The sequence below is a fragment of the Equus caballus genome, chromosome 28, assembly GCF_041296265.1.
Source record: "Equus caballus isolate H_3958 breed thoroughbred chromosome 28, TB-T2T, whole genome shotgun sequence".
Lineage (NCBI taxonomy): Eukaryota > Metazoa > Chordata > Mammalia > Perissodactyla > Equidae > Equus > Equus caballus.
The window spans coordinates 12,795,068-12,810,351 of NC_091711.1; the positions used below are offsets into that span (position 1 = coordinate 12,795,068).

The 15,284-nt window shown below is 35.2% G+C and overlaps 1 protein-coding gene across 11 annotated transcripts in view; it reads right to left on the bottom strand.

Annotated features, from left to right (window-relative positions):
- PPP1R12A (protein phosphatase 1 regulatory subunit 12A) overlaps positions 1 to 15,284 on the bottom strand; it is a 152,006-nt gene that overhangs the window by 65,751 nt on the left and 70,971 nt on the right. For all 11 annotated transcript variants that reach the window (XR_002804704.2, XM_023631517.2, XM_070253892.1 and 8 more), the window contains exons 3-5: positions 14,560 to 14,678; positions 5,684 to 5,843; positions 1,745 to 1,889 (exon numbers count right to left, since the gene is read on the bottom strand). Coding sequence is in view for 10 of the 11 variants with exons in the window: in XM_023631517.2 (XP_023487285.1) it covers positions 1,745 to 1,889; positions 5,684 to 5,843; positions 14,560 to 14,678 (424 nt within the window). In the remaining variant the exon portion in view is untranslated. The remainder of the gene's footprint in view (positions 1 to 1,744; positions 1,890 to 5,683; positions 5,844 to 14,559; positions 14,679 to 15,284) is intronic.

Here is a 15,284-nt window from a genome sequence, read left to right on the forward strand (position 1 = left end):
TATATTGTGTATGTTTCACCAGCATAACATAACATGCTTAAACTAGAAAGTGATATAATCTTTTTGGAAAACCATCTCAATTAAAAGTTCCTCTCTTCTGGTCCTTATCTGGAGGCCACTATCACCGAATGAACCAACCAGCACGGCCCATGTCAGCAGACAAGCAGCCGTTAGGGCGGCACTATTGGGAGAAAGACAGGAATGCAGAACAGAGATCAGGAGATAACAGGTCTACAAATTTCTTCAGAAAAATCCCAACTGCTGGGAAAATTTCTACATGAAAGGAGAGGAAAGATGACTTGTCAAGCTAAAATTAGCTGGCCTTTTTATTTAAAATTAAATAGTATCAACATTTGTCTTCTAATGCTGATTACAAAACAGAATACTATTATAATAAAAAACAACAGAAAGCACATTATCAAAAGTTTTCACTAAAATTTAGATTGAAGACTTTTGTACTTATATATAAGAGCATCTGTATACTTAGAGACGGATCATTTTTATATTGACTTTCCTGAAGATTTTCACCACCTCCCACAATTTCCTTCCCTGAACATTTCTTATATAAAATACATTCATAAATATATATACAAAATATTCCAGAAAGAAGAAAGGAGTTCTTTGGGTTTCTTTCTCTCTTTATGTGAGCAACTAGGACATGAATCTGCACTACTACCCTCAAACGCCAACCACCTACTCGTAGGCAAATCTCAGGCATATGGTATGTCATATTTGCCCTCTTCCCTTTGCACATCCCCAATTAGAAACTGCAGTTACCAGAGTAACCAGCAACACCACCATATTAATGGACACAATAGAATTACATGGTACCATCTGAATAAAGATAAGATCATTTTAGGAACCTCTGGTAAGTAATCCACTATATTATCCTACGAAATGCAATACAGAAGGGATAGTTTATGAAAGTTAAGAGTAATTAAGCTCATTAAAGGAGGCATGTTTTGAGCTCTGCAACTACTGGTAGATAACTTTTATTATCTACCAACATGGAGTGGGAGGGAATTAGTAGAAATACTAGTAGAAAGAACTCATTGATGGTATGTGAAAGGGAGCAGAGGAGAAAAGTCTAATCTAATAAGGAATTTGATAACCTGAATCTGCTCATGATTTTCTGAAAAACACTTATATGACATTCGCTCCCTCCTTCCTCTACATAATTGGGTGATTTTAAATAAATCACCTACCTCACTAAACTGTCTTCTCATCTGCAAAACTAGGAGATTAGATGTTGTTGCATCTCATTGATTTTATCTGGCATAAAACTTTACGGTTTTCACAATTCTCACCTGCTATTAAGACCGCACTATCCACATCACTTAAAAAACTACTATAAGCATACAAATAAGACTGTCAGCTAAAGAGAATTAGAAACGCTTCTATCTATGTTCCAATTCATAAATATAGTGATGGGAGAAAACATACACATAGAAATGCAAAATTTTCTTACTTTATGAATTCCTAAGTACATAATATCTATGGAAGTACCCCAATCTATTCTATATGGATGTTAATTTGATTACTGAAAGAGTAATACTTCTTTCTTTGCAGAACAAGGTCAAAATTACCTGGTAGGTAGTTGAAAAAGACAATTAATAATACAAATCAATAAATGATTGAAACAAAATGTTTCATAAAACTTAACATAACTATATCATTTATATTCTTATAACATTTTTTAGGCTAAAACTATATTTCTAAAAGTTAAAATATTTAAAAGGCCTACCACTTTGTTGACCATCTCCATATCACACAGATTGTCCACTAAAATTCGACATGCTTCTTCTTTACCCCAGTGAGCTGCAGCATGAAGAGGTGTCCAGCCATCATAATCTTTAATATTAACATCATAGCCTGCCTGTATTAAAAGTCTAAAGAAATTACAGTGAATTAGATAATCATTAAAATCTAGAAATGAACAAACATAACCAACAGCTTTATACCCTATGAGTTAACAAAAACTTACATTTCTTTTCATAGTTCATATCCCCCTCCCTGCCCCACCCAATGAATTAACCAGGGCAAAAGAAGGTGAATTCCTAGAAAGCACTGGTATAGAGGATCTTGAGTTACTACCATAATAATGCATTCAGCTTTAACTAATTCCTAATGACTCTAAGTCTTACAGTTTCATGTGACACTGATTAATTCTTGTTAATATGACTCGTAACTGAAATTTTCACAGTCTTTCAATGTGAGATCAAAAACTACTGGATCAATTTGTATGTTAAAACTGATTTATTGTAGGGAATGTCTTCAGGTGTCCATATGATATCATCTCAGGCTAAATGTGTTCTAAAAATATCCTGGGATCAAACAAGCTTATTTTGTAGTGTTTTTGCTGCCTTGCAATTGAGGAATCAGTTTGGTGAAAGCTTTCGAGAACCTTTACCATGGAAAACTTTCGTAGGAAAATGACAATCTGACTGTTAGGAATAAAGCAAAGCAAAACAAATACTCCAAGGGGTCAAATCTACTTTTCTGTAGCAGTAGACAGCAGATATTCCAATCATCAACAAAGCTAGAAAACAGGGATATATTTTAATAAAATGCAAAGAGTTGCATAAATTATGTTAGTATGCCCTTCTGACTGTATACGGACATCAACCTTTATTTTATCTAGAAATTAAGCTCACAGAGAGCAAAGAATGGGTCTATAAATTGCACACAGCACAGCCCCTCCCCCAACACACACAGGCGAACACTAAATATTTCACAGCTCATGAAATCTAGTTGACCTTTACCTTACTTTCCAAGACGTCGAGCTTGAGAAGGGCTTCTTTCTACCTACAGGAGGTGGTAGTGATAGCTAATACACAACCCTTCATTTAGTTATGTTTCAAGAACTGATCTTCTATTTTCCAACAATATCTAAAGAAGCTGTTTCCAATTCTGGTTCCTAAGCAGAACCATCTGAAGAACTTGTAAAAAAAAAAAAAATACCCCAGCTCCACCCGAGTCCCACTGAATTAATCAGCATAATGGGAGACGGGCCCTGCCAATCTATATTTTCAATAAGTCCCCCATATGATTCTCATATCACTGCCTGTCACCTGCCTGCAGAGCAACATTAAGAGCCACTGATCTAAAGAACAGACTAACAGATATAAGTCCAGAGATTTAAGTTAAAAAAATATGTCCATTAACATAGACATTTTCAGAAACTGTATTAATAGAGAGAGAAATCATACTGGAATATATGATAATAAAAATATATCCCCTATTAGGAAATATGAACTATAATAATGTTAAATATCCTGAGTGACATACAATTATAAGTACTTGGGATTCTGTGTGGAGAGGAAGGTAGATACATCTCTTCCTCCCACAAACATTTGGCTCTCTCTGTATAGGCCAGGCCATACAAAGATACTCAAAAAATAAGACAGTACTTATCATATTCTTCTAATGGAAAGACAAAAGTCAAGTAAAACAGCAATCAACCTTCACAGATAGGTTCTGTGATGGAGACACAATGGGAGTCCAGAGCTGAAAAGCATCAAAATCAATTGAAAGGGATTGAGTGTGTTTGGGCAGGGAGGAGTAAGTGGTGAGAAGGCTACAGTAGAAACAGAAGTATTTATCTTTCATTTAATATTTTATTTCCTAAGTAAAATACTCACAAGGTTCAGAACTAAGAATAAATGGCTACATAAGCAAGCCACTCTTCCACTGCTGACCTTTAGCCAACCAACCAGTTTCCCCTCCCCATAGATAACCACACTACTAATTTTGACTGGGTCCTTACAGAGATTTTATGTATGTGTAAGCAAATACAATTTAAAATTTTCTTAAACAAACACAAATGACGCATACGTCTGTCCTTGGTTTTGACACTTAATAATACATCCTCGGGCTCTTTCCATATCTACATATATGCACTGTTTTAATTGCTACAGAGTATTCCAGTGAAAGGATGTATTAGAATTTATTCAACCATTCTCCTATTCCTATTATAAACAATGCCACTAGCACATACCTTATTTCCTATGTGAGTGAGAATATCTGACAAATACATTCCTAGAGGCAGAATTGCTAGGCCAAATAATAATCATTACTTTCACAGAATTTGCACAATTGTCATTTATACTTCCACCAGTAATCAAGAGAGTGCTTTTTCCCAACCTTGCTAACACTGTGCCAAACGTTTTGATTTTGCCAATATGACAGACGGAAAATGGTAATTCACTGTAGCTTTATCTACTATTATAAACAAGGTTGAGCATTTTTTTTCCATAGGCTTAAGACCCTTGAAAGAGAGTCAAAGGATTGAAAGGAATTTGCCTTCAAGTTGAAGAAGAGATGGTGAATGAAGGTATCTAGACAGAAACAAGAGTAGGTATTAAGACATCATGATAGAACTTCAAGTAGATATATACAGCTGAAATAATGCAAGCCTCAGGAGCAACGGTAGCAGCTTAGCTTAAAAGAGAGCCCAGGCCAGTGGCCAAAGGACTAAAGGTCTTACATGCTAAGTAATTTTTATCTTGATCCCCAATGAGAATCTTAATGAAGGATTTTAAGAGCCCAGATAACCTAATTACAAAGAGCACTTGGAAGCAGTCTAGAAATCTATTTTATAGTACAATCCAGTACTCATATATATGTTTATAGAAACAAGAGTTTTAAAAAACAATGTTTACATTTACCATATGCAATATTCTTTGATATTTTCAGTTCTTTTAAAAAAATGCTGTTGGCAACTCACTAAGTTCATTTTGTGAAACACTAATGGGGTTTGAAAAGCTTTGCATTAGAGAGAAACAGATGGGGGACAAGTACCCTACTTAAAAGTTAACTGTACTATTCTAGGAGAAAGCTTAAGTTATTGAAGTGAGTAGCGATTGAAAGAGGAGGAAACGGGAATCATCGACCACCTTACACTTCATTGTTTTTACTGAGGAGAGGGAATAAAGAGCACAGACTGACACTGGAAGCCCAGTGGAACCAAAGCAATACAAAGGGTGCAGTAGATTTTGCTAAGGGCCAGTCTGATTTCCTTTCACATACATATAACAAAAGTTATGCACTGAGGTTTTTTTTTCATATAGTTGCCAACAACTTTGCCTTGCATAAGTAAAAAAAAACAAAACAAACATTTATTTTTGACATAAAGGAGCTTTCTTCCAAGGAAATTTGCTGATCAATATATAGCCCTATACAAGTCCAAGTTTCTTATGGTTTGATATTTAATATCACTCTAATGGCACTCTGAGTTCCAGTGTTCATATAGTAAGAAGAAAACTGTATTTTAGATAAATTATGTTCAGTAGGAATCAAACTCTCAGAATCTGATGATATGTTTCTATGTGACATTGTTCTTAGCAACCAGAGTTAACTTATTTGGGGAACCTCAAAATGACTCTGTAATAATTTATTAGCCCAGAAGGTAACATATAATGGTGGTATGACACTCAAATTTAACTTATTAGAAAACTGCAACAGAAGAAAACAACAGTAGAATAACCAAAATTTGAGAGTGAAAGAAAGAACTTTAGAAACAAAGCAATATTCAACGTAGTTTTCTCTTTCTCCCGGTAAATGGACATTAAATAACTTTTATAAGCTGTTTCAAAATAACGTTTGCAGGTATCTTAAGAAAAGGAACAATGAAGTAAAGAAAACAAATCGAAGAAGAAAAATGACTGTGAAGAGCAATACTTACTTTAAAACTTCTGTATAGCCTTTAGCAGCTGCAACGTGCAGGGCTGTCCCTCCAGATTTTGCATGCCGGACATCATTTATGTGACCACTGTTTAGCCATTGTCTTGCATCTCTAAGCATTATTCGTTCTTCTTCCTTTCGAGCTGCTTCTATATCAACCCCTGATAAAATAAAAACGTTTTATTTTTTCTTCATAGAAAATATTCTTTTTATGTTCGGAAATAAAATTATCCAAAACATTTCAAGTTGAAATGAAAATTAGAAGTGAAATTATATTTTTGAAAATAGGCTGCTGTAAGCTGGTTGAATAAAGAAATGTGGAAATACTGCAGATCTTTTACTAGCCTTAACTACTGCTTATTTAATTTTTGACCCACAACATATTTTGGCTTTCTTTTTACCTTTTCTGATTATTCCTTCTGTTTTTTAAAATTTGAATATTCCTCAAGGTATTTCATCCTTTGATTTAAAAAATAAGGTGTTTTTTTTTTTAAAGCAATCAAATGTCATGAAGTCTCAAATTTCTATCCATTGCTTTGACCAGTTCTCTGAACTCTAGCCTAGTAGGTATAAATGTTTACTGAACACTTCAACTTGGAGGTCCTGTCTTCATCTAAAATTTACTATACCTTAAAACAGATTACTTTTCTACCAAATTCCATTTTCTTTTCCAACATAGTACATGGTTCATACCATTAGTATTAGTTTTATAATTTTAACAAGTTAAAGAGATGTTTATTCATTTGAAAGTATTTAAGAAGCAGCATCGCGCTAGGTTGAGATGGTAAGAGCAAGCAGAACTCAAAAAGGAACAAGACACTAGTTCTTCAAAAGAGCTCAACTTCCTGAGAAAAAAATTAACATAGAAAAGATAATCCTGAAATTCCTAAATGATATCATGTTGTCTTATGGCTTCAACTGCTGGATATTTAACAAACAGCACATACCACAATGCATTTACAATCTATCTTACTCCAGAAGACTATGAGCTTATTAAAGGTAAAGATACTGCTTTGCTTTTTTATCTTTCATCTCCACTTTCTGGTTGAGTACCTGACACAAGAAAAAGGGATCAGTAAATGTTCACTAAATGAATGATGGCTGAACATATAAATGAGTAAAAAACAATTATACACACTCATAACTCCTCAGCTAAGATCTCTCCTATAATTCATATCCATGTATCCAACTGTCTCATCAGAATTTTTCATTCATTCATTATGTACTGAGTGCCTCCTGTATGTCAGGTACTTTATTAGATGCTATAGATATAGAGATGAATTTATTATATGGCAGAAGATGATACATCTGTCAAGAAAAATAAAGGGTAAAGGGACAGAGAGTAATGAGAGTTTTTATTTTATATAGGTGGTAAAGATCAGCCTCTTTGGTAAGGTGACATTACAGTAAGAAATAAAGCAAGTGACAGTCATACTATAATCTGGAGAAGATTCCAGGCAAAGGGAAGTACTGGTAAACTGTGAGGCAGAAGCCTGCTTGGAATGTTCTTCTGTTTAGAGGAAGGCCAGGGGGTCTTTACAGCAGTGAAGACAACGAGCAGGGTGACACTACCTGACTTAATTTAAGAGGATCACTTAAGTTGAAAAGTTAAGAAGAGAAACTGAGGTATCAATTTGGAGGTTATAGCAAATAAACCAGGCAAGAGATGATGGTAACCTGAACCAGGATGGTAGTGGCGAAGGTAGTAAAGAGGTTAGATTCTGGGTTCTTCAAGGCACACTAACAAAATTTGCTGTTAGTCTGGATATAGGAGGAATACAGGAGTCAAGGATGAATCAAAGGTTTGTAGTGTGAGCAACTGGAAAAATTAAATTTTCAATTTTGGAAATGTGACAATTGAGATGCCCTAATAGACATCTAATTGGAGATATCAAGTAGTCAATTGGATATCTGAGCCTGGAGAACAGAGAAGTCAAAACTGGGGAAATAACACAATAAAACAATATGCCATGGTCACCTCAAACTCAACACTGAAATCTTACCTCAATTTTCCAGTCAGTCTGCTGACTGCCTGACTTGTTTCCTACACTACTAGGTACCACTACTGACCCAGTCACCTGGAAGTCTAACTTAATCCCTCCCTTTACCTTATCCCTAGCCCCCATCCAATTAATTACCAGATTTTGAGCTGCCATCTCCTAGACGGTCTTCCTGATGGCCCTATTACCATCTCAATTCATGTCTTATAACTCATACCTTGACTACTACTATTGATCCTTAACTCACTTGCCTCAGTCCCTTCCGATTCATTCCTCCCATCACTGCCAGAGTGGTTCTTCTGTATCGAAATATGACCATCTCTCTTTTCTACATAAATTTGTCAATGATTGCTCACTTCCTATAAGACAAAGCTCAAGCTCTTTTGTGTAGCAGACAAAACCTTTTTTGATTTGCTCTCAATGCATTTTTAACCTCTAGTCTTTCTCTTCTATCATCGCCCAATGTTCTAATCATCTAGATCTCCACACAGGTCCCCGAGTGAATCATGTGTCAGTGCCGTCGTGCAAACTATCATCCTCTACCTGGACTCTATCCTTATCTTGTCTGCTTAGCACATAGCTACTTACTCAAGAGACAAGTAAACTGTTAAAGTGAACTCAACTTCTAAAAAGTAGACCATAGCTGAGAAATATTTTTAAAATACCAAAATTACACAAGTACATGAAAAGTCATCTTCAAGTTAGAGACTGTAATATCTCATTACCACATTTGAAAGAAACCTGCAATAAGATTTTCCAGATAGACTTTATAAAAACAATCAATTAAATGCACTATATATATTTAATGAACCAAACCTATTATAATCTTTATTTAAAAAGTATCACCATTTCAGGGCTGGCCCAGTGGCATAGTGGTTAAGTCTGCACGCTCTGCTTCCGTGCCCCGGGGTTTGCGGGTTCAGATCCTGGGCATGCTACACACTGCTCATCAAGCCATGATATGGTGGCATCCCACACACAGAATGGAGATGATTGGCACATATGTTAGCTCAGGATCAATCTTCGTCAAGCAAAAAAGAGGAAGATTGGGGGCAGGCCCGTGGCCTAGTGGTTAAAGTTCCACGCACTCTGCTTCAGAGGCCCAGGTTCGCACAGACAAGACATGGAGGAGGATTGGCGGAGATGTCAGCTCAGGGCTAATCTTTCTCAAACAAACAAACAAAAAAACAGGAAGACTGGCAATGTATGTTAGCTCAGGGTAAATCTTCTTCACCAAAAAAAGAAAAGAAGCATGACTGGCAATAGAATTAGCTCAGGACCAATGTTCAGTCCATCATATTTAAGATGCCTTCTAATGTTATCATAAAAGAAATTATAAAGCTGTAATTAAAATACATTAAGAATAACCTTTTTACTAAATGCTTTTTCTCAGACTGATTTATTTTCTTATGCTTTATTCTTTTATTATGTCTTCTACACACGAACCTCTTTATTATCTTTATCCTTTTTGTCTTCACCATCTTAAACATTCTGACTTTTATTGTCTTGTACTGTTCTAAATTTCCCCTGGTTTTGAAATAAAAAAATACCCACTTCTTATTTCTGGATTTATCTGTGTTCAAGCTATCTTTATCTAATTACAAAGTAATTACCCTCTTTTGCCTCCAAATTGTGCTCTTATATGAATTACACACAAAAACAAAACAACTCAAGCTTAAAATTAAATTATATGTGAAGGGAAATTTCTTATGCTTAAGAAAATCCAATGAGAAAAGAAAAACTCTTCTCTCACTCTTAAAAATTTTTTCTAAATATTACTGACTAGAGTTACAGACCCTGCTCATTATTAGTTCATTAAAAATTTTTTTAAAACCTCACTGTACTACATATTACAATACCTGTTTTCTAATTCCAGTGCATTAATTAGCTAGTAGGCTTGAGAAAGCCATAATTTCTTTGAACATTAGTATATTGGGTTAAGAACACAGATATTACACTTAGACTGCTGGGTTTCAACCCCTGATCTGCCGGTTATGAGCTCTATTATCTGGGGCAAGACACCTAATCTGTGCTACCATTGCTTTTTTATTTGTAAGATGGGGGTAGAAAGTACCTATCCACAGGGTTATTGTGAGAATTAAATTAATATATGTGAAATGCTTAGATCAGGAATAAACACCAAGGTGTTAACTATCATTATCAGCTCTAAAAGTCTTTGACCGGTTTCTCTTTTCTTGCTTTATGGTCTAATAGAAAGAAAATCTTATAATGCATTTAACCAGTCTTAATCCACCTACTATAACTGTCAAGTTTTTAAACAATGAAAACAATAGATATTAAAACTAAATTGAGTATGATATAATAAAGTGATTAGATGAGTTAACATCTGTCACTACTATTGAAAAACAGTAAATTTTAGAATGAAATGTAGCTTAATCTCTTAGGTAAGAAAAGATAAAATTAAATTGGAATTTTGTCGGCTAAGAGATACAAAAATTGACTTGTGTCCGAAACTAAACAAAGAAAATTGCATTAAAATATAAACTGGAAATACTTTTAGCTACTGTTCAGTCATTACCACTTTAAAGGCAATTTACTTAAGCATAACTCAGTATTGATCAAACATATCAGGATAAGAAATGTGTCAAAAGAACGATTAAAGAATTTAAAAATATTAAATAACTTTCATACTAGGATAAACAATCTAAGAAATCTTATCACTACTAGAGATATATTTAGAGTGCTGTTTTTTTAATTATTAAAATCTATGAGAAATGTCCCCATCCTGTTTCTTCGGAATAAAGTTATGCTACATAAATTCATGTATTCCCATTATATGAATAAAATGAACATCATGAACTATTTTCTAGGAGACATTCCTAACAAAATGCAGAATGATACAGTGATGAAGAGAGTGGGCTCAAGATACCTGTCACACTGTTTGAGACTAAACTATACCACTTCCTACCTGTATGGTCATGGGCAAATCACTGGGCCTCAATTTCTCATCTGTGAAATGGGGGTAACAGTAGTATTAACTTTTCAGAACTGCTGTGAGGATGAAATGAGATAATGTACGTAAAGCCCTTTGCTCAACGCCTGGCATATAATCAGCGTTTAATGAAAGTTAGCTACTGTACTAGCTCTTCACTTTTAAGTTCCAAGGTCATCTCATCTATTATTTCCAAGAATTCTCCTTATCTATTTATTATTCTCCCAGATTTACATTTTCCATCCTGACATCTCCTAAGTTCCAACAGTGCACCAAACGCTGTCATCTAGATGTCCTTTAGCTGCCACAAACTCAACGTATCCCAAAACAAACTCACGTACTCCCTATATCTGTTTCTGCTTCATGCCCTATTTTCCCATATGAATCCATCCAATCATCACTTCTTAGAATGCAAACTTCAGGAGGCAGATGAGTTGGCTTTAACTCTTCCTTCATCTCCAGATTCAATTCTTCACCAAAATGCTTTAACTTTATCTTAGTACTTCCTCAAGACAGTCCTGCTCTTTTCCATCTTAAATGTAATCCTTTTGGTCCTTAGCATCTTTTAAGAGCTTTCTTCAAGGAAAGCATGCCACTATGCATTCCCCATGCTAATTCATCCTCCAATCTGCCATTAGCTTTATTACTAAAAACCAAATCCAATCAGGTTAATTTCCTGCTTGGAGATCTTCGTCGCATCTGTCCAATGCCTACAAAATAGATGTCCTTCACCATCTGGCTCCAGCCTCATCTTTTCAGGCCTCACCTCCTACTCCTACTAATTCCATCCTGACTTTCCCTCTTCATTCCAATTCTAATGAATTCTCTGCATATGTTATGTCTCCAATTCCTTTTCTTTGCACATGTTGATACCCCTGCCTGACATGCCTTTTCTATCTACTACCTCCTTCTCTGCCAAGCAAACTCCCTCTCAAATGTCATCACTCTGAAACCTTTCCTGACTATTGAAAGCAGTTAGTCATAGCCTTTTCTGTTCTCCCCCAACATTCTGTTCCTATCTATATTTTAGCACACTGCACTGTGAAGCTGTTTATATATCTGCCACTTCCACTACACTGTGAAATCCCTAAGAACAAAGACTGTCTTATTCTTTTTTCCCCCTAATATCCAGCACTCAGAACATTTGTTGGCACATTAATCAATACTGAAGGAATCATTACAATTAAAATCAGCCTTGCTAACAATTTCCTTTATAGGGAAACCAAAGGCAAGAAGTTTCAGTACATCTCCATGCCTTTCCTAGTTCATAATAATTGCTAACTAATATTGGACAGCATAAAAAGATTTATTTTGACAGGAAACAGCTATCTACCTGGGTGCTCATCAGGGCAAGATGAGCAGATAAGGTACTCTTCTTTCTAGGCTGTGATGCTTTATATCTATTCTTTCTGTTTCCTCAAGTCTTGAGGATCCCATTACCCCAAAATGCCTGCTTAGAACATAGTTGTTAAAAGCTCTTCTAAGTACTTATCCAAGCTCCAGTTTATAACTACTTTTCTAAAGTGTGCCCTGTTTCTTCCAAGCTCCAGGTACCTTCAACCATTTGTTACAATGCCTCAATTCTATTTAGGCATTTAAATATTTTCTCAGTTTCAGTGCCTAAGATATTTTTTAACAACTGAGTAGTCATTATAAATTTTCCTAATCCCAAGGAATAAAACTCTCTTTTCAAGGCACTGACTTAGCTTCTATTCCTTTACTTCTATTTCCCAATGAACCACACTTCGGCAGGAGTCAACCCTCTAAATCAATATCCCATACCTTTCCTTTATCACTTAACCTTAGAAAAAAACAGTTTTCTTCTGATAATACACATTTAATCACTGCCTAAACATAATGGAATATAGTGGAAATACATATTGTAATTTTATTTATATATTTAAAAATTTTTAACTGTAAGTAAAATACATATAACAAAAAATTTACCATCTTAACCATTTTTATTTATTTTTATTTTTATTTTTTTTCTTCTTCTCCCCAAAGCCCCCTGTATATAGTTGTATATTCTAGTTGTAGGTTCTTCTGGTTGTGCTATGTGGGACACCACCTCAGCATTGCCTGATGAGCGGTGCCCTGTCCACATCCATGATCCGAACCAGCGAAATCCCGGGAAGCTGAAGTGGAGCGAATGAACTTAACCGCTCATCCATGGGGCCGGCCCCTTATCTTAACCATTTTTAAGTACACAGTTCAGTAGTGTTACGCACATTTACACTGTTGTACAACCAATCTTCAGAACTCTTTTCATCCTGCAAAACTGAAACGTCATACCCGTTAAACAACAAATCCCCATCCCCACCTCCTGACAATCGTCATTCCACTTTCTGCCTCTAAGAATGTGACTACATGAGGTACCTTATCTAAGTGGAATCATATAGTATTTGTCTCTTTGTGACTGGCTTATTTCACTTAGCATAATGTCCTTAAGGTTCACCTACGCTGTAGCATGTGTCAGAATTTCGTTCTTAACGCTGAATAGCATTCCATTGTTTGTATATTACACGTTTTGTTTATCCATTCATCTGTTGATGGACACTTGGTTTACTTCCATCTTTTGGTTATTATGAACAATGCAGTTATAAACATGGGTGTAAAATATCTCTTTGAAATCTTCCTTCTAATTCTTTGGGTATATACCCAAAAGAGGAGTCACTGTATTAATTTTTTTACGTGTGTATTTTTAAAATAACAGCTTTATTAAGATATAATTCACGTACCATTTAAAGCATATAATTCAGTAGTTTTAGGTAAATTCGCAGAGTTGTATAACCATTACCACAATCAGTTTTAGAACACTCATCACTTCTAAAAGAAACTCCACCTATAAGCAATCACTCATCTATAAATTAACATCCCCCAAACTTCTATCTCCAGCCTGAACCTCTCTCTCCTCACATATTCAAATGCTTGGATATCTAACAGGCAAACTTAACACATCTGAAAATGAATCTCTGAACTTTCCTTATAAAATCTACTTTTCCCACAATATTCACATCTCAAATAGAAACTTCATCCATCCAGTTGCTCAAACCAAAAACCTTAGAATCTGCCCTGCCACCTTCTTTCCTGCATACCTTAATCTAATTTTCTTGGCCAAATCTTCAAAATGTATCTAAAATCCAACCTCTTCAGATCATTTTGTCTATAACAACCTACTTCTGCCCTTACCTTCCTACAATCTATTCTAAATACAACAGCCACAAAGATCCTTTCTAAAGTAAGTCAGATTATGTCACTCCTCTACCTCAATTCTATTTCACTTCCTATTTCACCCAGAAGAAAAGCCAAAGTCCTTCCAATGGCCCACAAGGCCTCATGTGATATGGCCACTTCTGAGACCTCATCTTCTTCTAGCCTCACCTCTTCCTTGTTCTGCCTGCTCCAGTTACACCAGTCTACATGCTGCCCTCTCTGAACACACCAGGCACCCTCTCATCCTTGCACTCAATGCTCTTGCTCTGTCTAGAATGTTCTTGCCCCAAATCTGTATGATTCATTCCTTCACCTCAGTCAGATCTTAACTTAAATACCACCTTATCGGTGAGGACTTCTTGACCACTCTATTTAAATTCGCAATGTGTAACATTCACCCTGTGCACTTCCTATCCCCTTTGCCTGTTTTATTTCTCTCCAAAGCTCTTATTACCATATAATTTTATGCCTGATCCTACTGCTTATGATACTTCTTTCAACTTTAAAAACATTAAAAAGAAGTAGAGGTGAGAATCATATTTTTTCAAACAGAATCATACTGTACATAATGTTAGGAAAGCTGATTTTTTTCCCCACTCAAATTATGATTGTCCTTCATTGTCAACAATTATTTTCTTGAAAAAGTCAAGTATCATATTCTTTCTAAAACAGTTTTAAACTTTTTCTCCATTTAGGTTGCTTTCACATTACCTTGCCGATTAACTTCATTTTGAAGTAGCTCTTCCATTGCCTCCTCCTCAGCAATATCTAAAGGTGTGTCTCCTTCACTGTTGACAGCTCCTACGTGTGCTCCTTGACCAATCAAAAACCTGTAAAATAAAAGGGAAGACAGTTAAGCAATGATAGTATCATTGAGATAAGACTAAATGCATAGCCAACGAGGAAAACTCCTATGTAAGAACAACAATAAAAACCAAGGATAGTATCTGCATTATTTAAGCTTTAATAAACTACCATAGAGCATGTTTTCTTTTCTTTTTTAAATTTATATTTCCTAGTTTTTCTATAATGTACACACACTGCTTTACTAACAAAAAATGCTAATTTTTAATAATAATCAGAAAGTCTTTCATAGGATCATTTCAGATATCTCCACTAAGATTTTTCATTCTCTCCTTATTGACTGGTTTCCTCACTGATCTCCACGCTCCCAGTCTCCTGCCACAAACAACTGTTTTTAACCTGGGGTACATGGACAGAATTAGAAGACCATACAACCGATGCAGATATCTTAAAATACTGTTTACGTTCATACCTATTTTGAAATTAATTATTAGACCAACCACTAGGTCTTTTTATTTAATGTGTAACTACAGAAGCACATATATAACTATATCACAAATGTGTTTTGCTAATATTTTGATAACTGAAATCCAATATAATTAGGTTTTCATTGTACTTTGTACTTTATTTTA